Source organism: Psittacula echo, assembly GCF_963264785.1.
Source record: "Psittacula echo genome assembly, contig: SCAFFOLD_89, whole genome shotgun sequence".
In the NCBI taxonomy this organism is placed as follows: Eukaryota; Metazoa; Chordata; class Aves; order Psittaciformes; family Psittacidae; genus Psittacula; species Psittacula echo.
Window position 1 is genome coordinate 14326 of NW_027664210.1, and position 27869 is coordinate 42194.

At 43.9% G+C, this 27869-nt stretch overlaps 1 protein-coding gene across 1 annotated transcript in view; it reads left to right on the plus strand.

Moving 5' to 3' along the window:
* Nucleotides 1–4869: 4869 nt before the first annotated feature.
* Nucleotides 4870–27869, plus strand: part of LOC308232661 (ankyrin repeat and MYND domain-containing protein 1-like) — a gene marked incomplete at its 3' end in the record, with an annotated part of 31595 nt that continues 8595 nt past the window's right edge. Inside the window, 13 exon segments of the mRNA XM_080639889.1 lie at nucleotides 4870–5513; nucleotides 7639–7957; nucleotides 7960–8045; nucleotides 8049–8068; nucleotides 9068–9284; nucleotides 10078–10242; nucleotides 11930–11982; nucleotides 13438–13609; nucleotides 14093–14233; nucleotides 19047–19178; nucleotides 20019–20132; nucleotides 22334–22496; nucleotides 23719–23785. Of these exon segments, the coding sequence (XP_080496015.1) occupies nucleotides 5295–5513; nucleotides 7639–7957; nucleotides 7960–8045; nucleotides 8049–8068; nucleotides 9068–9284; nucleotides 10078–10242; nucleotides 11930–11982; nucleotides 13438–13609; nucleotides 14093–14233; nucleotides 19047–19178; nucleotides 20019–20132; nucleotides 22334–22496; nucleotides 23719–23785 (1868 nt within the window). The 5' untranslated portion in view covers nucleotides 4870–5294.

Sequence of the window (27869 nt, forward strand, 5' to 3'; positions counted from 1 at the left end):
GGAAAAAGCTGGTGGCAGCAGCAGCAGTCTCCACCACTGGAAGCGCACCCTGATAATACATCTAAAACCGCTCCTACAATGCTCAATTGTTTTAAGTGACTCGAGGCTTGCAAACTCAGCTAAAAGTAGCCCATTCATACCATGGAAACACATTATAATATATACATGTGCTTCACAGAGAACCAGCTCTTGCAGGCAATCAAGAAGGACATCTGACACTGCGGTGTGGAGGATTGCTACAGCGAGAAAAAGATGAACTATCACATCTTCATCATCCTCCGTGTGACCTTTGAATAACCCGAGGAAGACAAGAGAGAAGTAACGACCCCTACGACCGCCAGAGCGAGCTACCATGCATGCTCTAGTAGGTTGCAACCTACGTCAGTTAATTCTGGGAAGAAATTATGCACAAGGTCCCTGAGAATTATAACGTATATGTATGAGATGAATTCTCATAAGCAAGAAATCTGTAAGAATCGACATGCACGTTTGGTGGAGCAATTCCCCCATGCATCGGGTGCCATAATAAATAATGCCTGCTTCTTAATGCTACATTTGATGAGAAAAATGAGCACGAGCCGGCTTCAGTGGACGCTCACAGCCCAAAAAGCCAACCGTATCCTGGCCTGCATCAAGAGGAGAGCGACCAGCAGGTCGAAGGATGTGATCCTGCCCCTCTCCTCTGCTCTCATGAGACCTCCCTTGGAGTATTGTGTGCAGTTCTGGTGTCCTCAACATGAAAAGGACATGGAACTGTTGGAACAAGTCCAGAGGAGGGCCACGAGGATGATCGGGGGCTCAATCACCTCCTGTATGAAGACAGGCTGAGAAAGCTGGGGCTGTTCAGCCTGGAGAAGAGAAGGCTGCGTGGAGACCTCAGAGCAGCCTTCCAGTATCTGAAGGGTGATTTAGGGCAGGATGTCCCTGCCCATGGCAGGGGTGTTGGAACGAGATGATCTTAATGTCCTTTTCAGCCCTAACTGTTCTAGGATTCTATGGCTGGTGTTAAGGAGTCTTATTCTACCGACTTTCGGTGACGCCGCAGCACAGCCTGATTCTCATCCCCTCCCTCCGTGTTCCCTGCCCCAACATGCCTCTCAGCAGCTCCTCTCAGTGGCTGTTCACACAGGGGGCACGGACTGCTGCCCCAACCACTATCCCGCACCTCTTTCCTGGGGCTGAGCTCTCCTCCCCATGCAGCCTCCCTCTGTCAGTCAGGCGGGTCCCAGGAGACCAACCTGAGGTGCCAGGGGCTGGGACCCCCCTCCCCCGGGCAAAGCTGGGCCCCAGCCCTCACAGTATAAGGAAGCCCCTGCTGCACACTGCCTTTTGGCTGGGAGAGCAAGCTATGCTTTCAGCCAAGGCCCACCAGAAGGGGGCTTGGCAATGCACAGGGCTGTTGTGCAGAAGTGGCTGTCAGCTTCCCCATGCTGATCCATGACCTGCTGGCTGTATTAGGCCATGTCCCAGCTACCGTCCTAACCTGATGCCCCAGGCACGAGCAGCCAACTTCGTACCTAGTCGCCTGGCGGTGGCTCTGCCCTGCAGTCTCTCCTACTGACTGCTGGTCAGTCTCGCTCTCAAAGGAGACGTTTAAGGCCCCTTGGCCTCTTTTCCGTGATGCCTTTCTCCTTTCCATCTCTGGGCAAAGGCAGCCTCCCTGCTCAGCTCTTCCTCCTAAGCCTCAGCAATCTGGGCTCCTCAGGCAAAACCAGCTCCAGCAGCAGCTCCGCGCTGCCCGTCCACAGGAGTGTCCCTGCTCAGGGCAACAGTCACGCGCAGCTGTGGGCTCTCTCCCTGCCCCACCACGCTGTATGGGTGCCCAGTTCTATGATGTCACAGTGGGGCTGAGCAGGGCTCCCTCTGGGCTCCCGTGGGGCAACATGGAAGTTGCCTGCTCCTTAGGAACAACTTTCAAATAGCTTCATTTGACTTGGCTTTCACAAAGTGGCCTGTGCTTGCCGTAGGATTGTTAGAAACTTAAAAATGCTTCTTGTAAAGGCTCAGCTTAGACACAACAGTGAAGCATCTCTTTATTTCAAGTTTTTGCAAAAACAGGCCTTGTAGTAAGGAGGCACACCCTGGTCACAAGGCTTTTATGACCTTTTGATGGCCCACCTCCGACCGCAGAGTCCCTCCCTTGTTTCCCTATTGGCTAGGTACTCCAAGGTTTACAGCCTATCTGAAGTGCCTAAGTTACCCACACCAAGTCCACCCCTGGGTACAGAGTGCATTACTTCCTTTGAGAGCTCACTACCCTCCCACCCCCAACCGCGCCTCGCCAACCTGCTTGTGTGGGATGGCTTCCCTACACTGTAAGCACTAACCCAGCTCCTGCCAAAGTTTTCACGCCTTAACCGCCATCTTTCGGCTAACTGCAAAAACAAGACTTTAATACTTTTTACAAGATTATTGAGAAAAGAAACTGATGCACGGAATGAGACTCTACAACTCAAAGGGAGTTATAAAGCAGGTATGTTTATCATGGCGCCGGCTGCAAGGGGGGTCACTCCTCCTGACTTGCACACCGAGGGGTTAAGCAAGCAGATATTTATTACACACAAACATGCATATTCATTTGTGATAAGCACATAAATGTACTGGCTTTCGCAAATCATAGGTGTTACTACGTGGATGTAACTGTGTGAGTTCGCAGTAACAGAAACAAAGCTCGCTGAAGACACAAGATTAGGCAACAAGTTGAAAATGGCCAGGACTCTTGAGCAAAATGGAGTCAAACAACAAAAGAATTTGTAAAAATAAAAGAAAAGGGTTGTGTGTGTTTTGATTTGAGGAATGCTAGTGCCTGGACAACATAGGGCTAAAGTACTTTTAGCCTAACTTAGGTCGAAGAGAAAGATCAATGTTTGTGTTGTAAGTCTGTGGAATTTAGTGGCCTGACTAAACCTGAATGAGTTATTTCACACTATCCTTCTACTTATCAGTTAGTTTAGAGACAGAAGCTCCCAAACATCTGCTAGCTTGGGATACTCCCTGTCTGCCCCTCCTGCAATAAATTTTGCAGGAAGGTCACGCTGTTCTAAATCTTTGCCAGCTATCAGAAGAATTACAGATACGGCTGGGTTCAGCTAGTTCTGTGATTACTGGGGCATCCAAGTGTGCCAAAGGTGAAGAGTACACCGTGAGGAAGACTGCTTACTTCATCTTGAAGACCCCTCCTCACATGAGGAAGACTGCTTACTTCATCCTCGAGACCCCTGCCCACAATCACCGCAGAGCAGCGCGCAGATGCCAAGAGGAGGAGACTTATGATAATAAGGTCCTGGAGCTAGATATAATATTCCCTGCCTATACGCGGGAATTATGAATATGTATTTGGGTAATGCAATAGTGAAAGTATATAAACCTGTAACAAATGCTCACCAGCGCGCCTCTGGCTACGGTCGTGCACCCAGCGCTGTTGCTTTTGCTTTACTGACTCTGTCCCTCAATAAAACCCTGTTATCTCGTTTAGAGGAGTGAGCTCGTATTTCACAGCAAGGTTGAGCAAGGCGGCCAGGAGAGCTGCGAGAGTCTGCAGAAGAGACGACGAGCGCTGGCAGAAAGAGCAGGCCAAAGGGCTGGAGTGAGCAGGGCCGGGCTCACGGTCAGGCCTGCTGTCCTATACGGTACTGCCGCGGGGGGGCGGCGCAGGGTGGCTACGCGGGCCTCCCTCTAGGCCCCAGCCCGGGCGAGGCCGCCGGGGTGTCCACGGCAAGGCGCCGGCCATGATCTGGGGCCTCGCACCCCACCAGGCGGAGTCGGCAGTGTTGTCGGGGGCGCGGCCATGGCCGTCGATGTGGGGCGAGTTTTCGCTCTGCTGGCGGCCAAGGGCACGGAAGAGGCGAGGGCGGCTAGCTGTGGCCACAGCTCCAGGCAGGGCCTGCCCCGCGGGCCGGGGACCGGCAACGTGCGCGGTGCTGATGCTGGGCTGCGGGGAGAGACCGCCGGAGGCCCCCCGCTCTGCCACCCGGGTACGAGCGTTCCGCGGGCCCCGGACGGCTGTCGGTGATGCGCCGTGGCCACGTGTCCCCCAGCGTGTGTTCGCTGGGAGCCCTGCCCGTCCGTGGGCAGGGGAGGGGCGGTCAGGAGGCCCTGCTTCCTCCTTGGAAGAAGAGCGGCTCGGATGCCGCCTTCCCTGGGCTTTCTCTCCCTGCTCGCCCTCTACTGGTGCCAAACTCAGTTTGAGCTTATTCTGAGTAAGGCAAGAGCTTTCACAGCATCCGTGTGATGTCTGAGAGCACGTTCACCTGGGGAATCAGCCCTCACTGCTCTTCTTGGTGTTCCTGTCAGTCCGTGTCTGGGTTGGTAACACGTCCACTGTGAAAATAAAAACTGAGCTCCACGGTTTCACATAACACCCTCTGTTCTCTCCCTCGGACCACTCAGTCTGTCCTCAGTCCCAGAGAAGATGGTAGATGGTTTCTGTGAGTGCTGTTATTAGCACCATAATGTTCTTTTGTTTTAAGCCAGGGGCAGTCGCTCCTTTTATGCCACAAAGTGCCAAGACTGTGGCAAGGCTGCATACTTTATGATTATTTTTAATGCAACAGAAGAAGTGAAGAATTGAGATTGTTATTTAAGTGGTTTTTGCTTTTAATTAACAATTTTTGATTGATTTATATAAAATATCTTCCAAATGCTTGGTTTTGCTTCAAAGTGGTGAATACCTTGAAGTGTTTGTGGCTGAAATCAATGACTATCAGATTTCAGTCAGGTACAGTCAGATGAGCAGGTTGGTAGCTAAGGTTTTCTTCACAGAAGAGAGGGGGTTATGGACAACTTTTTTACTGCGCATCAGCCACTTTCATACAGCCCAGCACTTTGTTTGCCTATGGTACAAAATTTCATCAGTGCGTTCTCCGGAAGGGTTAAAGTGGCAGTTTTGGAGCACTTTTAAAGCAAGTGGTGTGTAAAGTTTTAATAATCCAGTCACTTCACATGCATCTGGCAGTTGAAGACTTTTACCTTTTGTTTTGAATGCAGAATGCTGAAGGTATATTGGCATACCGGTCTTTAGGACAGCTGTTGAATGATTGAATAGATGTTGGTTTCTCCTCTGTCATTTAGCAATGAGAATATGAACACTGAGATACATCTACTGAAGTAGTATGGACTACTGATTGCTATGTGATGGAAGAGCTTCTAGAGAAATTGGTAAAATCTTGGCTGGGCTTTGAAGCCCACAACTAAAGTGACATTGAGACTGTTCCCAGTCTTAACTGTGTAACAGATTCATCCTCTTCATGTGTCAGTTGCCTGCATCTTGTTAGTCCTGCTCTGCTGCAGTAAGAATGCAATTTCACTTATTTTTGTCCTATCAGTTGTATCATTCTTCTTGTCTTGTCCTCTTTTGTGGATTACAGAGATATGTGGGAAAGTTGTACATAGGCCACCGCCACAGAAATGGGGTTAACTACAGGCCTGATGGTTCCAAATTCACAGGAGCTGTTTATCTTGGCCGTGTAGAAGCCTATGGGATGCTGGAATGGAAGGATGTCAGAAAATTTCAGGGAACTGGGAAATTGCTGTGCTAATACTGCAATTCCTGTGCCTTTCAAAGTCAGCAGTGGTTTGGTTTGGTGTTTTTTGGTTGTTTTTTTTTTTTTTTCCGAGTAGCTCCCTTAGTATTTTAGTTCTTTAGAGCAAAATTGTCATGCTTTGATCTCCCATGAGTTAGGGTGCTATTTCAACAGCTTAGCTTCTGTACTCAACTTTCCCATGGGGAAATACCGAAGGAGATGATAATAGAATCATTTGAGCTGGAAAAGACCCTTAAGATCATCAAGTCCAACCATTAACCCAGCACTGCCAAGTCCACCACTAAACCATATCCGTAAGTGCCACATCTACATGTCTTTTTAAATACCTCCAGGATGGTGACTCCACCACTTCCCTGGGCAGCCTGTTCCAAGACCTGACCGCCCTTTCAGGGAAGAAATGTTTCCTAATATCCGGACTAAACCTCCTGTGGTGCAACTTGAGGCCATTTTCTCTTTCTACTTGGGAAAAGACACCAACCCCCACCTCACTACAGCCTTCTTTCAGGTGGTTGTAGAGAGTGGTAAGGTCTCCCCTGAGCCTCCTTTTCTCCAGGCTAAACACCCCCAGTTCCTCATCACTCTTGTGCTCCAGGCCTTTCACCAGCTCCACTGCCATTCTCTGGACCAGCTCCAGCACTTCAATGCCTTTTTTGTAGTGAGAGGCCTGAAACTGAACACAGTATTTGAGGTGCAGCCTCACCAGTGCTGCCTGGAAAAGTTTCTTGTTCACGTATCTAATGTATGTAATTTGGGTATTTATTCTCCTTCTTTGATGAAGAGCTTATTTGTTAGACAGTACTCTCAAAAGGCATATTAGGATGAATTAGAAACTGGAAAAGCACTGCATTTTAGGAAACTGTGAAGATAGCACTCTGAAGTTTCCAGGTAGCTAGTTGGCTGGTTTGCATCATTTTCAGCCCTGATGTTGCTAGTAGAAGCTGGAAATCTTGTTTTCTAAGAGCTTGCAGTCCTTCTTTATTTTCCTAAAAGGTATATCTGACCAGTCCCAAGTGTAGGGGAACAGTGCCCACCTGTTCCTGCTGATCCCTGGGTATCTCTGCAATTCCTCAAATAATCTAAAACATAGAGAGAAACAACATAACAGTGTTTGCATTTAGAGGGCCAATCAACACTGAGGAGACATCAACAAGAACACAGCATTCTTGCTCAGTGTTGATAATGTGGCGTTAATTACAGATTTAGGAGAGCTTTAGTTTGAGTATATGATGTAAAATCTAAAGCTCGGGCGAAAACAGAGAAACTTGAGATCATAACCATACTCAGAATTTTATTCTTGCCAGTATATTCTGCCAGTGATAGTGCTTTTGTCCTACTCATTTATCTGTGTAGCTAAACAGCTCAGTGTGAAGTTGCTGATTTTTGCTCCAAATGGCTGTTTTGAGGTTGTGATAGCTCAGTGTGAACCTGTCTCGAACCATCTGTGTGGTCCAGATACGCATGAGTCTGCTTGAATTTGATGATGTTTATGCCTTACCTACCACAGTGTCAAGGTCAAACTAGGATACCTTTTGTAGGAAGACTGCAACTCCTGTCCTGTAGTGCACTATTTGCTGCTGAGACTCTTCCGTTGGCATGTCGTGTCATGCTTGCAAGACTATAGATACCCTAAATTTAGTTACATTGTAAGAAAAGAAACGTGCCATTTCCAGAATCTGTGTCTGCGCCAGATGTGTTTCAGAAATGTTTGTTTTGAGAAGGCAGTAAAATCTAACCAAAAACCTGTCCTGGACCAAAAGGCTGCAATCTAAAATTGATCACAGAATAAAATTAAAATAAAATCTTGCCTAGGCCTTAAAAGCATCAGGAATTGTAATCTAAACATATACATCCTACTGTAGTTAAATTTAGGGCCTTCCACTGTTCGTGTGCTGGAAGATTTGTGTTTGCTGTTAATAGACCAAAGTGAACGTGAAGGCTTTGCTGTTCAGATTGGCTTTGGCAGTTATTGCTCTGTCAATAGTAAGTGGACCAGTAAGGCCAAAAGCAGCCAGATTGGTTTAAATACAATCCAGACTTTAACTGTACAAATTGTTTGCTCTCTGACTGATACTCGTGAGTTTACTTGTTTCTTAAGGGGCTGTACAAATCTGATGAGCGATTTGGACCAGGGGTTGAGAGCTATCCAGATGGCTGTCAGGATGTTGGCTTGTGGCTCAGAGATCATCTAATTAAGCTATGTACTGAAGTACCTGGTTATTTTCCTGTCTTGGATTATCCAGCGCACTACAGGTACACTGATGACAGATCTCAGAAGGGGTATATTTCACTTGAGGAAGACCCATTTCTCCGTAACTATAAGCATCTCCCTTTTGATGGTAATGATATTTTACCTGAAGGAGTCTTTGCATATTCTCGTAACATGGATCGTCTTACTCTGACTCACTCCTTCCTGGAGAGTGTGATGCTCTGTATTTTCAGAAGAAGCTGCCTGAGGAGGACCCTTGGCCTGTTGCAAATGTAACCTCCCTGCTGGTTCGAAGGTAGATGCACGTGCATAAGCAGAGGTAACTGCTGATGATTTGTTTATTATGTGTGGATTTTTAACAATTACTACCCATGGGTGTTTGTTGTTTTCAAATTTACGTTGCAGGATAAAAGCTGCACTCGAGATTGGGTTTTGTGGCCTTGAGATTACAAGTTGCCAATAAGGGTTGTTTTTTGTTAAAAAAGGAAGCAAATAACATATTCATCTCTCAATTTATAGATTTTATTCCTTTAAGTTAAACATTGGGTTTATCCTGGTCACACCTAGAAAAATAATCCCATTACTCATTAACAAGTCAGGGTTTCTGGAAGTCCAGTTTTGAAAAGAATTGGGAGTCAAGGGCTGTAGAGACCTGTTCTGACCTTCGCTGTCCGGAGAGTGTAGTCTGGCATAGAAAAAAAAATATGGGGAAGCATAGCGCCAGGTTTTCAAAAGTACTGAAAATATGGATATTGATAACTCTTTGTGGTTGTCTTGACTCTTGTTCTTCTTCAAGGCTATTCAAAATACGCTGTAACAAAAAAGTCGACAGCTAGTAGAACTGCCAACTGCACATCAGTTTTTATGTAGCTTGGTACTTGTATGTGCAGATGCTTTTTGAGCACACGGAGGATTTCCTTGTTTGCTTTTCTGATAGGAACACAAGCTACATACGTATATTTTATAGTCATAGTTAAAGCAGGTGATGAAAATTAGATCATAAACAAATGTCATGACTGTGCATGATAAATTGGGTCATAAAAACACATGGTAGTTAGATTTTGTTTTCTTACCCGTCCATCAAACATCTACTAAAATACTTTTAACTTGTCTAGATAAAATCTATATGCTACTGCCAGCACCCCATTAATATAAGCAAGCTCACACTATCTAAAATAGCTCTTAAAATGATAGCTGGCCTTATTTTCCCATCTTGCGGACCAGCATATTTTATTCTTGATGCATTTTCTTTAGCTGCAGTAGTGGTCCAAGAGTACCTAGCTGCTTAAATGTGCTGTGCTTTTCTCTCCTTTTCTAGGCGCTGTCAAGTGGAGTTCAATTCAGATGTCAACCTCATTCTCAGTGGAGCCCGCAATGCTTATGGGCCTTCAGGCCCCAGAGAACTTGCCTCGGAGCAGCTAATTAAGAAGGCAGCAAGAGGAGACTATGATGGGGTCTCTGCGATTCTGAGGAACGGGCTTGCTCATCCAGACATAGCTGACAAACATGGATACACAGCACTTGCTGCTGCGGCTGTAAGATTCTAAGCATGACTCTTTACCACATGATGAGAAAATTCCTGGCGTAGTAGGCTGGATTAATTTTTTCTCTTGTTTCATTACATAGTATGAAGGAATGTTCAACAAGCAGGAAACCCAGAAAAGCGGTGTGGCATGAGTAGTGTCTGTAATGACTGGTATCGTGCCAACCCCCATGGTAAACAAAGAACCTAAAAGAAGCCCTTCAGTAAATATTAGCAGTGATTTCAAATGTCAGGTTTGATTTCAGGTTGTGATTATGCAGTGGGCTAGATCTATGTTCTTGGATGTGATTGTGCCCTTATTATTTTTGATCCTATTTGAAATCAGATGCACACAGAGTTGTTTTGTTTTTGCTGAAAAGCGGTTGTGGCTGAAACTACGCATGTACAACTCCAGTTTCTGTAGGAGGGGGATGCAATCTCTCCCCCTGCCTTTTTCTTTGTTTTTCTGTCAGCTGCCTCAATACTCAGCATTCACTGTAAATGCCAAGCAGAAGCTAGATAATTTAGAACACTGTATTTCTCCTATAGCCGTCTCAGTCATTTCTAGTCTCTCTGTGCATGAAACCTCGATGAATTCCTGCAAAATCCATTAGTTGAAATTAACCAAAAAAGTTATGTTCTGAACCCTGTAAGACATTGAGCTTCTGTTTTGAGGAAAATATCAATGTGAATTAGATAAACAGTGTAGAGCATCATTACCTCAAAATTGTGCTGTCAGTTCTTTCCATGTCCCAGGCAAGAAGTGTGTACTTATATATGCAAATATGGATGCTTCCCCTCTACAGGTGCATTCCCGTAATGCTCTTGTCAATCTTCTTCTTGATAGTGGAGCTGATGTGAGTAAGTGTAGTGATGAAGGATTATCTGCTCTCTCCATGTGTTTTATTCTTGTTTATCCAGAAGAATCTTTTAAGGTTAATATTGCTGAGAGGAGCTTGCACAGTTACAAGGTTTGTTTACTTCTAATCTAAAATAACAGAATCATAATGTAGTATTTTGCCAACCTGCAAGCTTGCTTTTAAAATTTGCTGTATATAAAACTCAGAACTTTAATACATTTTACATTCTGAAACTGCAGAATAATCTCTGCTCTCACTGCACTCACTTCCTAAGTCGAAGAACATGCTCCTATGCAGTTACAAGCTTACTCAGCAGTTGAAATAAGGCACTATATCAATAGCAGAATGCGAGGCTGTGCTGGCTAGGTGTTTAACACAGTGAAGATGCAGTGGGAGAGTTAATGGGAATTACAAAAATGTAAGTAGAACAGTAGGATGTAGGTGATTCTCCTGGTACTACGTAACCTTGCTGGCATCATGGAGGTGGCTACTACGAAGCGATTGTTCTGTCAGAAGTCTGGTGATGCTTGGGGAGTACTCAAAAAGGAAGAGTCGTATCCCTAACCTTTCTTCTGCCACAAAATGAAACACCTGCTTTTACTTCCTGTGTAGGAACAGGATATGAATTTTGTAAGGGTACAAACCTGGGAATGGGAAAGCAATGAAAGCAAGGATGCTGGGACTCACCAGCCAGGATGAGAAAACAGCTGAAAAAGGGGTCTGGGCAGGAACTGTGTGGTCTTAGAAGTGCTTCCGCGTAGCCTAGAAATGGAGGGGTGCCTCTGGAACTTTCACATGAGGTTAGACAGATTAGGCTTGTGCTTTGAGGAAACTTGTTGGAAATTAAGTACCAAATAATCCTTGGTTGCTCTGAAGTCACTGTTCCAGTTCCAAGAGTACGATCATGTGGTCGTGCGAAACACTGCTAAAGTTGCAAGGCAACTATATGGGAAAGGGAGAAGGGGAGTGAGAGAGAACTGCTGCTGAAAACGACACAGAAAATCAGTGTAGAGCTATTACCTCTCATAGTACTATAAGGTAATTAGGAGTAGAGAGGGGATCTTTCTATGTTGGTCGTTGTCTGTAGCAGTCTGTGAGATCTGGCGAGTAGACATACACTGCTTTCACTTTTCCTCTGAGTTGAACTTGCATCCAGATTTGGAAAAATTAGCCTTGTAGATCCTAGTATCAGATTCTCATGCAAGCTAATGCAGGTTGAAAATCTGTGTGTGTCTCGTGTTATTTCAGCAATTCTTTTTCTCTTAAGTTAGGTGATGTATACTGGAAGAAAGATTCAACTGTTCTGAACACGCTTTAGACACCATGGAATCATAGTAAAGTGAGGGTCGGAAACGACCTTAAGATCATCCAGTTCCAACCCCCCTGCCACGGGCAACCCCTCTAGACCATGTTGCCCAAGGCTCTGTCCAACCTGGCGTTGAACACTGCCAGGGACGGAGCATTTACCCACTTCTTTTTTGGGCAACCTGTTCCAGTGCCTCACCACCCTCACAGTAAAGAACTTCTTCCTTATATCTAACCTGAACTTGCCCTGAAATTGAACAAGAGAAATATTCTGTTATTTTAAGAAATTAAAACAAATGAACAAGCAAAAACTTAGTTACAATTTACTTCTAAATTATATCCCTAACAGCGCTTAACAAAATTCCAGTATCATTATATGCTGTATTGCGTTAAAGCTGTGATTAACAGGTGTGTTAATATACTGAGTCATGCACTGGAAGAAGATTTGTTTCATTTTAGTAACACTTCTTTTTTCTTTTTTTTAATCTTTAAGTGGACTGAAAAATCAGAATCCTCAGAAACTGTGAGTGATGCTGAAGGCATAGTGTGAGAGTAAGTCTCATGCGCTAGAAATGGGAGACCAACTCTCATAAATGGTTTTGCAAAAAGAAGGTAACATTATTTCACATATTTCACATAAATGTGCATCCGTTGCAAGGAAAGATATTTTTTGATTGTTTAACTGGGCAAACCTTGTTTACGAGTAGAAACCACTAACTGTTTATACGCTCTAATGTGGCTCACGGCAGCACTGAGAAAGACTATAGTTGAAAAGTGCAGTTCAAGCAAAGGACATCATGCTTGAACAAGACAAGATTTCTTGTTAGAAGATTGTGAAAAGCTTCTAAATATGCCAAGGAGAGTTGCAGTGTAGTGCAGACCTGAGGAAGGAGAATATATTTGTTACTTGAAGTCTTGACTACATAGGAACTTGCTTGTTGTTTTCTGCAAGTGTCTGTTCACCAGTGTCAGCTGAAACATAGTCCAACTGTTTTGCATTTGTGGATCTTTGAAAGGGACACATTTTGCTTTTTGCTTTGCTTACAGAGCAGTCACCAAAGATGTCCAAATTTTTGTGTGGGTTTTATGGCAGTGTAGGTCGTTTTGACATCTCAGACCCCTCAGACTGAAAGTTCGTGGTTGGCCTTCTGACCTCCATCCCTTATTTGTGCCACATTTTACTTTTGTGGCACAAAAGTAAAACATGCTCCCACCTCCCATGATTCTTGTTGTCTGAAATACTGTGCATACCGCATATTGTTCATTGGAATATAGAGATCTGCTGAATGTAGGGCTTGTGGGTAAAGCCGAGTTATTACAATGCCTGCAAAGATGAGTATACCGTGAGAACACTTTGTGATGGAATTTCTGGGTGATATCCAAGCATCCAAGTGCTGTCTGCTTCATTTTGTAGGGGTGTCAGATTCTTTTGTGTGTGTGGATAGTTTGCCTCCATAGAAATGCAGATGGCACCTGGAATATACTGTCCTAATCTAGCATAGCTCCGGTTCCAGCTTTTGTTTAAGAGAAACACTGGACCTTTGTTTTGTTGGGATGGATGGGTGAATGAAGTTTACTTGAGGAAAGAAACTTCCAAGCAGTCTTTGATGGCAGGAGGGAGGACTCTGTTTCTTTCATTAAACAATACGAAGACTAAATGTTTTACAAGTCACATGTGAGACTGGTAAAGACGCAGATAACCTTGCCTAGCTTTTTACCTGTCCCTATGCTGCAGCTTTTCATGACTGCAGAGACTGCTCTTTGCATGCCACTGCTTTAGTTTAGAGGGCTGAGATACACTGACTGTACTGTCTCCTCTTCAGGTCATAATGTTGTTGCCTGACTGGTGTATGACAGTTGTGATGTGACCCTAAAGACTGCCATGTCTTCCCTCTGCTAAGTGACAGTTGTAATGTCTATTACCTGCAAGCCATTTTAGTCCACTAGCTTTTCTTGGAAGGTGCTAATATGTTATTCTGGTATTTTCTATGTCAATTCTAGACGACAGAAGAGATGGGAAGCAATCCAGCTACTGCTTCATCGAGGTGCAGATCCCAACGCATCCTGGGCCCCACCACACCTTCTGTTCTTTGCTGATAAAGCTGCAGACGCAGAAGCAGTGGAACTCCTCTTAAAAAGGGGAGCCATGTCTGATGTGCGGCTTCCATCGAAGGTTTTACTGAATGATATTTCATAATATGGGATTCAAGGTGTGTACTGCAGCTTCAGTGCCCTACTGTAAAATATCTTGCATGTCAGAATCAGCTTTAGAATGGCCAGAAAGCTGTTTAAAGCGATTATCCTGTTCAAAGATTTATTTTTCTGTTTTTTAGTAGAAAGAACTCAAAGCTCCTTACTCTCCAAGTTTCTCTTTCTTACTATGTTTTCTGATTGCCAAGCTTGTGAGTGGTTGAGGAATATTTGCAAAGCTGGTCCTCACGTTGGTTATAGCTGTTGTGATATTTTAACAGGCCAAGTGTCTGGGGCCTTTAGTATTCCACACTCTTATAAGTCTGGGCTCTAGATTTCTGGTGGCTGTCTGTGAGGCGCAGCATATGGGAAGAGTGAGCTTGGATTATTCTTAAAATAATATTTATCACTATTTAAGTGCTGCTTCTGATAAACAGGAGTCTTAATGCTATATTTGTGTTTTCAGTTAGGGGGGTTAACTGCTCTCCACATAGCTGCCTCGATTCCTGGGGAGGAAGGGGTCCAGATAACTCAGTACCTCCTGCATTCTGCCCCAGATCTTAATGCAAGGGTAGAAGATGGAAATGAGCTATATGGTCCAGACAAGGTATGTTGCTTTTTGAGCTCATCTTTCAGCTATTGAAATTCAGATTGCAGAGGACCTGAGCAGGGAGTTGAGATTACTGCCTGCCTGATTTTGCAGTGAAAGCTTTGCATTTCCCTGAAAGAGCCTTAAAAAAAGAAAGAAAACCAAACCCCCAAAAAACTAGAGTCACTTGAGGTGTATTGTATTAGGTTGTAAATAAACACATGCTTCCGGTGCCCCAGAACACTCTGTCATGTCTTACATAAGACAGAGTCTAGAAGTTTCTTATGTGTAGTCCAGTACAAATCATAAAATCATCGAATCATAGAATAGTTACGGAAAGGACCTGAAGGTCATCTAGTTCCCACCCCCCTGCCATGAGCAGGGACACCTCACCCTAGATCATGTTGCCCAAGGCTCTGTCCAGCCTGGCCCTGAACTCTGCCAGGGATGGAGCATTCACAACATCTTTTAGCAACCTGTTGCAGTGCCTCACCAACCTCACAGTAAAGAACTTCTTCCTTATATATAACCTAAACTTCCCTGATTTAAGTTTAAACCCATTCCCCCTTGTCCTGTTGCTACAGTCCCTAATGAAGAGTACCTCTCCAGCATCCCTGTAGGCCTCCTTCAGATACTGGAAGGCTGCTATGAAGTCTCCACGCAGCCTTCTCTTCTCCAGGCTGAACAGCCCCAACCTTTTCAGCCCATCTTCATATGGGAGGTGATCGAGTCCCCTGGTCATCCTTGTAGCCCGTCTCTGGACTTGCTCCAACAGCTCCATGTCCTTTTTATGTTGAGGACACCAGAACTGCACACAATGCTCCAAGTGAGGTCTCATGAGAGCAGAGGAGACGGGCAGGATCACCTCCATCTACCTGCTGGTTGCGCTCCTCTTGATGCAGGCCAGGATACGGTTGCTTTCTGGGCTGCGAGCGCACACTGCAGCCGGCTCATGTTCACATCGACCAAGACCCCCAAGTCCTTCTCCGCAGGGCTGCTCTGAATCTCTTCTCTACCCAACCTGTAGCCATGCCTGGGATTGCCCCGCCCCAGGTGTACGACCTTGCATTTGGCTTGGTTGGACTTCATGAGGTTGGCATTGGCCCACCTCACAGGCGTGTCGAGGTCCCTCTGGATGGCATCCCTTCCCTCCAGCGTATCAACAGAACTACACGACTTAGTGGTGCTGGCAAACTTGATGAGGGTGCATCAATCCCATTGTCCATGTCACCGACAAAGATGTTGAACAGGATTGGTCCCAGTACCGACAACCACAACTCTTTGCATGTGGCCACCCAGCCAGTTCCTTATCCACTGAGTGGTCCATCCATCAAATTGATGTCTCTCCAATTTAGAGACAAGGATGTCATGCGGGACAGTGTCGAACGCTTTGCACAAGTTCAGAGAGATGACTTCAACTGCTTTGCCCCATCCATCAGTTCTGTAGCCCCATCATAGAAGGCCACAAAATTGGTCAGACATGATTTGCCCTTAGTGAAGCCATGCTGGCTGTCACCAACCGCCAACCATTTCTCATGTGCCTTAGCATGCTTTCCAGGAGAATGTGCTCCAAGATTTTGCCAGGCACAGAGGTGAGGCTGACTGGTCTGTAGATCCCTGGGTCATCCATTTTCCCCTTCTTAAAAATGAGGGGGTTTTTTTCCCTTTTTCCAGTCGTCGGGAACTTCACCTGACCGCCATGATTTTTCAAATATGATGGACAGTGGCTTAGCAACTTCATTTGCCAGCTCCTTCAGGACCCGCGGATGGATTTCATCAGGTCCCATGGGCTTGTGCACGTTCAGGTTCTTAAGATGGTCTTGAACCTGATCCTCTCCTACAGTGGGCCCAAGGTCTTCATTCTCACAGTCCCTGTGTCTGCCTTCCAAGACTTGGGCAGCGTGGTCAGAGCACTTGCTGATGAAGGCTGAGGCAAAGAAGTCATTGCGAACCACAGCCTTCTCCAAAGCCAGGGTAGCCAGTTCTCCTGATAGCTTCTGGAGAGGGCCGACATTATCCCTAGTCTGTCTTTTGTTTGCTCCATACCTATAGAAGCCCTTCCTGTTATCTTTCACCTCCCTTGCCAGATTTAATTCTAACTGGGCCTTAGCTTTCCTAACCTGGTCCCTAGCTTCCTGGGCAATGTCCCTGTATTCTGCACAGGCTGCCTGTCCTTGCTTCCACCTTTTATAAGCCTCTTTTTTCCCCTCTAAGTTTTCTCAGCAGTTCCTTATCCATCCATGGAGGTCTCCTGGCCTTCCTGCCACATTTCCTTCTAGTTGTTACACAACACTCCTGAGCTTGTAAGTCAGGATATAAGCATCCCTTCCCTCAACCTGGTTGATCCCTGAATATCAACCAGCAGTCTTGGCCCTCCTGCCCTTCAGGGCTTTATCCCACAGAACCTTACTAAGCAGGTTCCAGAAGAGGCCAAAGTCTGTTTTCTTGCAGTCCAGGGCAGTGAGCTTGCTGTGTGCCCTTCTTACTGTCCTGAGGATCTCAAACTCGACCATCTCTGATAGCTACAGCCAAGGCTGCCCTGGAGCATCACTTTCCCAACCAGCCCCTCCTTATTGGTGAGTACGAGGTAAAGCATGGCACCTCTCCTTGTTGGTTCCTCTATTACTTGCAAGAGGAAGTTGTCTTCCGCACAATGGAGGAACCTCCTGGACTGCTTGTGCCAGGCTGTACCGTCCCTCCAACAGATATCCCCCATGAGGACAAGGGCCTATGAGCACGAGGCTGCTCCTATCTGTCTGTAGAGCACTTCATCCAGAGAGTCCTCCTGATCAGCAGCTTGTACGAGATCTCCTTTGACTGTGACTCACAAGCTCTCTGTTGACTCATCACCTGTCCCCAGACAGAGATCCATACTCAAATGTCTGAAGATATATATGTCTGTTATGGGACTTGCTTGCTTCATCTCCATGGAGTTGTATTTTAGTACTTTGTCCTTAACTAGTAAACAGGAGAACTTAATACCTATTTATCAACAGTATTTAGTTACAGAATGCCCAGACACAGTCTAGGCAAAATTTACTTTTTCAAATATCACTTTTATATTGATCTGGTAACCCTTTATTCATAGAGCTTAAATGAATATGTGAATGAGCCCCACTCAAGGCAGGTCCTTTGTGCCTGAAAGCTTGCTGCTTCCCTCTCACGCCCAACTCTCTGTCATGTGGCCCAGTGAAAGTTATTAACATCTATCTCTCAAATTTGCTATCCCCAGACTTCTCCAGTCGTTTTACTAAACTTCCTAGTGAGTAGTGCGAAAGCCAGCAAGACATGAATGTAAAGAAAGTAGGAAAAGGGTGGCTATTGTTTTTGTGGGGCTGAGCAAGCCATGGTAAGAACACTCCAAAGGGAGGCAAGCCTAGCAGTTCCGAAAAGCTGAAAGGGGCAGGATTGGAGTGTGGTTTCTGCATCCCTGTTTATCTTTCTCCAATACAAAAGCATACCAATAATCCAGAGCGGCATTCTGTTGGAAACTCAGCCATGAGCAAATCTAGAGGAAACCATTTTCAGTATTTTTTATGAAACCAACATTCTACCTTTTGTTCTGTCACTACAAAATTTATACTTTACATAGGATAAGTAGTAGAACAAAGAAAATATTTGTAGTGTGTTGCTGTTCTTTAACTATATTCCGTTCACTGGAAGGGTATCAAATATCTATAAAAATAAATCTGAATGCAATATATACAGCTAGAGGAGCTAGAGTGTGTGCTATGAAAGGGCTGACAACTGCATACAACATGAAATAGATTCTGTATCAAGTCTTTGTTTCTCAACCTTTTTCCGTATGCTGTCTTCATAATTTTAAAGTCAATTTTGGTATTCTTCTGGGCAAAAGTGTTTTCTTGCAACACAAAAATTTAGGTTTCATGATTTTTAATGAAATAGTCCCATATCCAACAATTTCTACTGGTTCCTTATGTCTGATAAAGTAATGATCTAATAGGCTGTAAGGGATCAACCTATCTAATCCTTATCTTTGTAGTAAAGGTTTTGGTGTTTTTTTTTTTCCAAATACGTTATGACTCAGACCAGGTGATTTTTAAAGCTACCCTTTCACAGTATCACAGTATCACAGTATGCTAGAGATTGGAAGGGACCTCAAAAGATCATCAATCCCCCTGCCGGAGCAGGAACACCTAGATGAGGTTACACAGGAATGTGTCCAGGCGGGTTTTGAATGTCTCCAGAGAAGGAGACTCCACAACCTCCCTGGGCAGCCTGTTCCAGTGTTCTGTCACCCTCACTGAGAAGAAGTTTCTTCTCAAGTTTAAGTGGAACCTCTTGTGTTCCAGTTTGTACCCATTACCCCTTGTCCTATCATTGTTTGCCACTGAGAAGAGCCTGGCTCCATCCTCGTGACACTCCCCCTTTATATATTTATATACACTAATAAGGTCACCCATCAGTCTCCTCTTCTTCAAACTATAGAGACCCAGCTCCCTCAGCCTTTCCTCATAAGGGAGATGCTCCACTCCCTTGATCATCTTAGCTGCCCTGCGCTGGACTCTCTCCAGCAGGTCCCTGTCCTTCTTGAACTGAGGGGCCCAGAACTGGACACAATATTCCAGATTCAATGGTGATGCTATGATTCATGCTAAAAGAAGTAAAAACTACTGTCTGGTGACTAAATTTTTGAGTGTTACTGAAGCTATGACAAATACAGGCCGATACTGCAAGTGTGCTGTGGTAAATACTGTAAAGCTTTAGGGCTTTGCCTGATCTGACCAGGGTCTGGGTTTCCTGCTGTAGAACTGTCAATAAAGGCTTCTCCAGTCACTAACGTGTCACATTTGCATGTGCACATTTGCAGGCAGTGATTGAACTCCTCAGACATGGGGCTGACCCAAATCTGCCATTGATTGGAGCAGTAAGAAGTGCCCTGTGTGCTGCTGTCAGTACGGCTTATGAGCAGCAGAGGACGGCAGCACAGAGGATTGCCTTGGTGAGATAACTTCTGGGTGTTTATTGGGTTTTTTTTCAAACCTCAGAAAACCAGAGAGTTCTGTCTCCTTTCTCTGTAATGGGTAATCTGATTTCTCCCCACTCTTCCTGTGTCTGTTCCTAATGCTGTTTATTTCTGTCCTGAGGAACAGGTGTTTTGTATGGAAATTCATTTTCATGTTCAAGTAAAGAGGATGATAACTTCCTTGTGTAGAAAAGGAAAAACTGCATTAAAGTCAGATGGGGTAGTTGTAGTGCCCACATTCCTATCAAATCTGACTATAACCTTGTTTATGAACCCAACCAGCATCCACATGAAGAGAGCTGCGTTGTCTTTGATTGTTAATGTAAAATATTCAATACCACTGGTGATGAGTGAGCTTTCTCATTCATAATTAGGTCAATGACAGCATTTGGCCTTGTGAAAACTGGAGTTTTTTCTCCTCATCCAAGGGAGCACAGGGCTGATCTTATTCGGAGTGGAGGTGAAAGGCTACAGCTGATGGGTCTGGGAGAGGAGGGAATTTTCCTCAGGTGGGTTCTGTTCTGAACCCTCCCTCACTAGTTGTCTGCGCTTCATGTGTTGCTGGAATATCGTGAGATATCCAGAAACAAATAGCTACTGCCTGCAAGAAGGTTTTACTTACAGAACATGTTTAGATTTGACAATTCATCATCAGCTCTAAAGGGGCAGAAGAAATGCATGGTTTGGTGCACAAAATGGTCTCACAAACAGAGGTTAAGCTCTGATGCTCAGCACTGTCTCTGTAGCTGTGGTATGAATGCAGTTTCTGGGAAGGTTTTCTTTTTGCTTGAATGTGTCATGATTTGCTGTCTTCAGGTTGATAAGCTGCTTGAAGCTGGTGCAGATATCCTTGCACCAGTTACTCTTCAGGAAGGACAGAGAAAAGCTGTGGGAACAGTTGTTGACTACGCCTATTATGAGTATTACCAGGTATAACTTCAGTTTCCATATCTGAAAGTCCTGTGCATTTGCATCCATTCAAATATATGGCCTGTTATGTCCTTATGAATTGACCAGGGCCTCCTTCAAAACCTTTTATGGAAATTTGATTTTCTCTTCTTTTTTTGGTGAGACTCAGTTCAGCACCAAATGAAACACTAATCAGTTAAGTTTCAACACCCTCTGATAGTTTTGCCTGTAAAGACAATCCTTGCTGTCCATCTTATCGTAAGATTCCATTCATAATCTGATTGAACAGGGTTACTCGTAGTCTTAAACTTGGGCATTAAAACCAAAAATAGTGTGTGTTTCTGTGAGGCTACAACCAAATCAGGGGAAGTTATTATGGGTTATAAATCATGTTAATTTTTGATGTCTTGTAAGCCATGAGAGGACATTATTGGTCAAATTTAAAAATAATGGATTTCCTAACTAAAATACATATATTTAAATAAAAAATACATTAAAATATGTATTATGCATTATATGTTATAGATAAATAACTAAATATATATTTATTAAGTGAATTTACTAAAGGGATCTTTAATCATTTAGTAATGCCTTATAAAAAGAATCTCACTGTGAAGTATAATGAGAAACTTCTGCTGATGTGTTTTTTCTGTATATATTTGTTTAAAAAAACTACTTTAAAAAGGCCTGGGATTCTGTGACAGTTCAATTAAACCTCTTTTTTTTTTTATAGTATTCTTATTAACAAGAAAACTTACATGTTGAGCAGATTGCTTATGTCTGAAACATAAACAGCAGTTGTTCTGAAAAGAACGATAGTAATGGTCACCTTGTTCACAGAGCAGCCTGCTTAGAACTACTGAGGGTTTCTTCATCCCTCACCAATGTTCTGCGTAGATATTACCTTGTGATCATAGCTGATTCTCAAACAGGAAAATAAATTAAGCAATTCATAGCTGTAATCACAGGTCAAATTTGATCACTGTACTCCATGTATCTTACTGTCTTGCTCTGGACGTTTTTTCTATGCTCTCCTTCCTGGCACTTGCTACAGGGAAGTAGCACGGGAAATTGAGGAGTGAAGTAGTGGGCAAACAGTGCCCCCCAGCTGTCTTTTAATTTTCAAGAAACTTCGTGGTGCTTCCAAACGTGCTGGGAGAAGAGCTCTGCAAGATGAGGGCAGCTTCCAAGTGCAAGGTCCTGCAGATGGGTCCATGCAACCCCTGGTATCAGTGCAGGCTGGGGGTGAAGCAGCGATTGAGAGCAACCCTGAAGAGAAGGACATGGGGGTACTGGTGGTTGAAAAGCTGGATGTGGCCCAGCAGTGTGCACTGGAGCCCAGAACCCCTCACCCTGTGTTGGGCTGCATCCCCAGAGCATGAGCAGCCAGTCAAGGGAGAGGATTCTCCCCCTCTGCTGCTCTCTGGGGAGACCCCCCCTGCAGTCCTGATCCAGCTCTGGGGCAACAGCACAAGAGGGACGTGGAGCTGTTGGAGCGAGTCTGGAGGAGGCCATGGAGATGCTGCGAGGGCTGGAGCAGCTCTGCTCTGGAGCCAGGCTGAGAGAGCTGGGCTGGTTCAGCCTGGAGAAGAGAAGGCTCCGGGGAGAACGTACTGCATCCTTTCAGTACTTAAATTGAGTTTATAAGATGGAGACAAACCTTTTAGCAGGCTGGTTGCAATAGAACAAGGAGTTCTAAACTTGAAAGAGAGTAGATTTGACTAGATGTAAGGAAGAAATTTTTTACAATGTGAGTGGTGAAACACTGAAATAGGTTTCACAGAGAAGATGTGAAAGATCTTCTCTGTGAAACCTATTCCAGTGGGAAGGGATGCCCCATCCCTGGAAACACCATCTCTGGCTTAGTGGTGCTCTGAGCAACCTGATCTTGTTGAAGATGTTCCTGCTTATTGCAGGGGGGTTGGACTAGATGACCTTTAAAGGCCTGTTCCAACCCAAACTATTCTATTATTCTATGATTTTCTCTTGAAGAAACATCTGGAAATTGTTTTAGTTAATTTCTTGAGCACTCACCAAACTGATAACTGGAACAACTAGGACATCTAACCTGGACATGTTCTGTGCTCCATAGCATGAACTGAGATCCAAGCCAGGATCCAGCAGGGACGATGCTGTGCTTTTGGAATTGGTTGGCTTTAACTCTGAAACACTAACTTGTGTGCTACTGTTCCCAGGTGTTAGTGAATTATCTCATATTGCAGGATAGAATTGCTCACACACCATACCACATACTGCCAGCATCTGAGCAGGAAGCTTTTCAAACACGCCGATCACTGCTGGAACACTTTAGAGTGAAGCTCCGTGAGCGTGTCATCCTGAAAGAGAAAGAGTGGGATGAGGAAGAGCTGAGAAGATCCAAGAAATGTTAGTTCAAGTCTAAGATTAGTTCAAGTCTAAGATTAGTTCAAGATTAAAGGTAGCATCACCTGGTGTGAAGGGGAATTGATTATTATAGTTCTCATTATTGTCTGAAAAGGTAACTCCTAATAAAACCTGCTTATCCATGTTTGGTAAGGAGATGCAGGGGTTATAGAATCCTAGAATAGTTAGGGTTGGAAAGGACCTTAAGATCATCTAGTTCCAACCCCCCTGCCATGGGACACCTCACACTAAACCACGTCACCCAAGGCTCTGTCCAGCCTGGCCTTGAACACCGCCAGGGATGGAGCATTCACAACTTCCCTGGACAACCCATTCCAGTGCCTCACCACCCTTGCAGTAAAGAACTTCTTCCTTGTATCCAATCTAAACTTCCCCTGTTTAAGTTTGAACCCGCTACCCCTTGTCCTGTCAGTACAGTCCCTAATGAAGAGTCCCTCCCCAATTCTACAAATATTAAAGAGAATGAACAGGCTTTGTGAAGAAATCTGAATATGAGTTTAGTGCCTGTCAGCTGCTTCCTGGTAAATCCCTGTACAAGATCTACTACCATGTGTTAAGGAGTGATTGGAGGAGTTGGCTCTTCTTTCATGGGAGAACTTTGGAATTGCTTGTCATTACTGCAGGGATCAGGATACATGCAGTGGTCACTGCGGATATCTAGTGTACCTTCATTCCTTATGGCAACTGACTATCAGGTCCTCTCCCATTATGTCAGTGCTCTTCTGCTATTAAAGTAGCAACAATGAATATATTAATATGTTACATAAATCTTAATTTGGATGGTCTGAGTTACACCCTCAGTACTGGTCAAATGCGTGGTGAAATGAGGCTTAGATCCTAGGTCTCTGATAGGTCTTTGGGACAAAAGATGTAGCACACTCGGGAAGTGAACTCAGAATGTAAGGCTGTTACCTTTGCGGTTCAGCATCACCTGTGACTCTGTGGCTTGTCACAAGCAGGTTGTAAGAATAAGTTATCTGTATGGTTTCTTCCTCTTGGCTGTGACAGGCAGCAATTGGCTCCTATTTTCTTGGCTTCTGAAGCTTGTGGATGGAAGATGCATTTTATTATGTATCTTCAATTTTTCTACAGTAGACAAAGCCAAGCAGACTTTTAATGACAGTGGGTCTTGTGACTAGTATTTGAATTCTTATGTCAGAATACCAATTTTTGTTTTCCCCCCTGTTCTCTTTTGCTGGTGTAGCGGATTCAGCCATTCATAAACGTGTTTCAAAGAAGAAAGGAGGGAGCCAGCATGTGGAAGAAATGAGGTAGGACAGTACTACAGGATACTGCTCTCAAGGATTGACTATTACAAGTCAAAAATCCTATGCCCTGGGGATTTTTCTTCCTCACCAAAATTATTGTCGCCCTGCCATTTTTCTCCTTTCTAATGTTTCTCTCCAGTCTATCCAGACTTACCAGCTGCCATTAGGTTCTTTCTGGGCTCTGATCACATCCCTCCTTTTCAGCTCCAGACTTTGCTATTACTGTTTATAATATTCAGTCTTCTTGTGAGAAGCAGAGTGTCCTTGTGTTTTAAACCAATTAATGACATCAGTACATTAGAGGAGCATGCAAATACTAAGAATTAGGCCCGTACAAATTTTGTAGCTTACATTTCTCCAGAAATTTCAGGAATAAGTTGTACAGTTTGAATGTTATTCTTGGAACTGTGTATTAACAAAAGTTTGAGTAATAATGGAATACTGGCCTCAAGGATATTGAATTCTGTCACCAGTTTCTCATACTGTATGGAATTCACAGGCTTCTGAACTTTGCCTCAGTATTTGAATCAAGAGGAAGTAAGATAGGTGTCAGGAGCTGGGGCCTTTTTGAAGACAGAAATTTTGAGGTAGCATTTTTTTCTGAACCAAGATAGATCAATAGTAGCATAAGATGCAGAAATACCTAGAAGAACATGAACTAACTCAAACTAAAACCTGGAAAGTTAAACTAGTACACCAAGATTTTACAAATAAATCTCAATGATGACTTCCAGCAACAAATGAAACCTTAGTGAAGCTTGCTATTTGGAAATGATCCTTAGATGCTTTTAAAAGGATGTGAATCTGTAGTCCAGCTTGCACTTATATCTAATATTCTGCTTCCCTGTCCCACTGACAGCCTTAGTCCAAGCAATCTGTTTTATGTTCCAACTTTGGAATAACTGTTGTGGTGCAGAGGCCTATGAAAGCCCTTGTTTGTCTCTGCAGTATTCCAGGGTGTTCTGTGAGTGTTTTAAGTTTGCCAGCTTGGCTTTGTTATCTCTGGCCATATATGATCTGTTTGCATGCCAGTTTGAAAAGAGACATCTCCAGGCCGAGTGTACACTAAAGCATGCAGTGTGCTAGTGTATGGCAGGATGTGGATGTTGGTTTGGTAAAAGCTTGGTCATTTTTCTCACTAGGCTTTTCTGGGGGCTGGCTTTGCAGCTGGTACGCAGTCTGCTCCCCACAAACCCCTGTGATAAGCTGCAGAGACTCCTGTTCTTTATTGCTGAGCATTATTGTTGAACATTATTATTTTTGTATTGTAGCCGTTTTAATGCAGTTTTACTGTGATCTGCAAACATGCTGTCAGCTTGAGGAAAGCATTAACCAAACAACAGTGTGCTTTCATTTTACAACTGTCTTTGTTCTAGATTACCTTTATTTAAATACTGCTATCAGTGTGGACGTTCAGCTGGTGTTCAGCTCTCACCTTGCCAGCATTGTCATGAAGTCTTCACTTGCAGTGATATTTGCAAAAAGAAATCCTGGAATGAGCGGCATAGGCAGGAGTGTTTGGGATTGCTGAGCAAGTCTTCCCATCATTACGATCTGAGTACAGTGGTTTGTGCTTGTATACTGACTGGGGTATGTCTTCCATGTAACGGACCGGTAAAATGTGTTTTACAAAAGAATTTAAATAAGAAGGTTCAGTTCATTCACTTTAGTGGCTGTGATCTTTGTAAACCCACCAGCTTTAAGAGAGCTGCTACTGTGTCATTACTTGGAACGTGAGGAGAAAAGAATCTTTAAGGTGAGTGCAGAGCAAAGGAAATGCTCTCTCCGAGACTAAGGTTAGCTACTGTGAACATCCATAGACAACTTTCCAGGCTGAAAGACCACCATAGAGCAAACAAGTTAGGCAGGGTGGAGCTTTCGGTACAAATTCTACCAATTAATCATCTGTACCTGTATTTTAGAAGAGAAATCAATGAGATTTCTGACTTTTACGCATGGAGTCGTTAATACCACACCACTGTGCTTATTGGAAACCACACTTGTGCTCATAAAAATGAAGCCCCATGCTACCTAGCAGTAGAAGACTGGCAAGGTAGAAATTACACTATTTGAATTATATCAGATGCTCACATAGATTGAATGAGAAATCTGACGTATGAAGTGTGAGGTGGATACAGAACTGCTTTATTCACAGAAGTTCTGCAACTGATGTATCTTTTAGCGTCTGCCTTGAATGGGACTTTTAAATCTTGGATACATATAAAACCCTGTGTGTTTGGAATAGTGGGGTCTGTCCCACTGGAGATAAGTTATATCAAACATAGATGTTTACCAGTATGGGCTCTAGAGAATCAAAATATTACAGAACGGAACAGAATAGACATCAGACTGAAAGTTGGCAGCTGTATACGGCAGCTGTACACTGAAGGACTTAAACATGAAAAAAAGGACGTTCGTTTAGAAAACAGAATTTTCCTACCTTGTGTTTAAAAATTTAGTGCATTATGGGTACAGCTGGGTGAAACATCAGGATGTTAACTGGTCGTTATTTAAGCTCTTTGAGGTAAGCTTTTTCCTGTATGGCAAATGCAAAATTTCATTAACTTCAGATTCAGTGACTTCAGAGCAAGTGTGAATGCCTTTCTGTAGACAGAATTTTTCTCAGTAATAAACAAGCTTCCTCAGTAGTGTCTCCCTGTCTAGTTAATTTTGAGGTGGAAAGGGTTTTGTTTGTTCCTTTGTTATAGTATTTTCTCTCCCGTTGTGTCCTTGATTTAAAATGACCTGAAATTCCCTCAGATGAGTTTTAGCAATTCAGTCTGTTGCTCTGAGAGGCTCTGATGCCCTTCGCCCCCTTTCCTGATTCCTTTTCACTGTAGTACGATGTGATTAGCATTTATTTTGTACTTCATAAGCAAAACTCTCAATGTTTATCTGAGTTTTGAAGTAACTAATAGTATTAACTGCAGATACATTTACTGGAAGAAGCAAGTGTCATTTACACTCGCATATGTAGTCATTGTTTGCTAGGAAGTTTATAGGTGAGTAGGTAGCCGCAGCTACCCCAAGAGTTGTGTCTGTTAGCATCACATTTAATAAACTATGCCAAAACAGGAACTTCCAGGAATCTTGTACGTGCTTCCAGTTTATTGTTTCAGAGAAACAAAAGTCACACAAAGAAACGTGGCCGGCTTTGGTTTTTTTTTTCAGAGAAGAGTACAGCTCGAGCAGCTCCGGATGGAAGCAGTGCAGGATGCCAAAAGAATGTCACTGGCAAAAAGGGGGAAAATGGAAGAGAAAGAAAAGATGAAGAGAGAGGTGGAAGAAAGAGTAAAACTGGGACTGGTGGAAGAGAGCATCGCAAAGAATGACTGACTTGTTTCAAGTCACTCCTGCTGTTGTTAGGACAAGTTTTAATTCCACTGTTCTTTCTGCCTTGTGATGCACTTCTGCTAAGCTTGAAAGTGATCTAATTTGACATGTTTTGAGAAAGTAAAGCCAAACCCATCTTTCGAAGATACTGCATATGAGCTCAAGGATTATAATGCCATCGAAAACCGGTGTGTGTATGTATATGCAAGCTATGTGTTTCTATAAATTTTTGCAATTAGAAATACAGTGAACTTCAGATTGCTTTTAATGGTCTAATGCCACATATATATGTATATACATTTTAAACCACACTATTGCCCCTTATTAAACATCATCACAAATACTCCAGTAGGGAGGGAGTATCTGAGCATATCGAGAGTGACTACATGGCTGGGGGGATGAGGGCTAAGGTCAGCGTGAGTCCAGATGGTTTTCTCTTTAATCCTATTGCCAAATTAGAAAGGCTTAAGGAGGAGTGGATGTATCTTGAGGTTCAGCATGTTGTTGTGCAGCTGTGTCAATGACAACGGTGTGATTTTAAAACCACAGGACCACCTTTGGGGGTCAAGGATTGGTAGGGACAAGTAGAACTTTCCCGACAAAGAAGGTAGAAACCCCTCTTTGCTAACAGACTGGCAAACCTGAGGAGACTAGAATAAGATAGGAGGGAGATGATGACTTCAAGTGAGGAAGCGGTGAATTGGTTTGGCAAGCAAAGGTGCAGAGTGATGTGGTTGACGGTTTTCAAAATCTA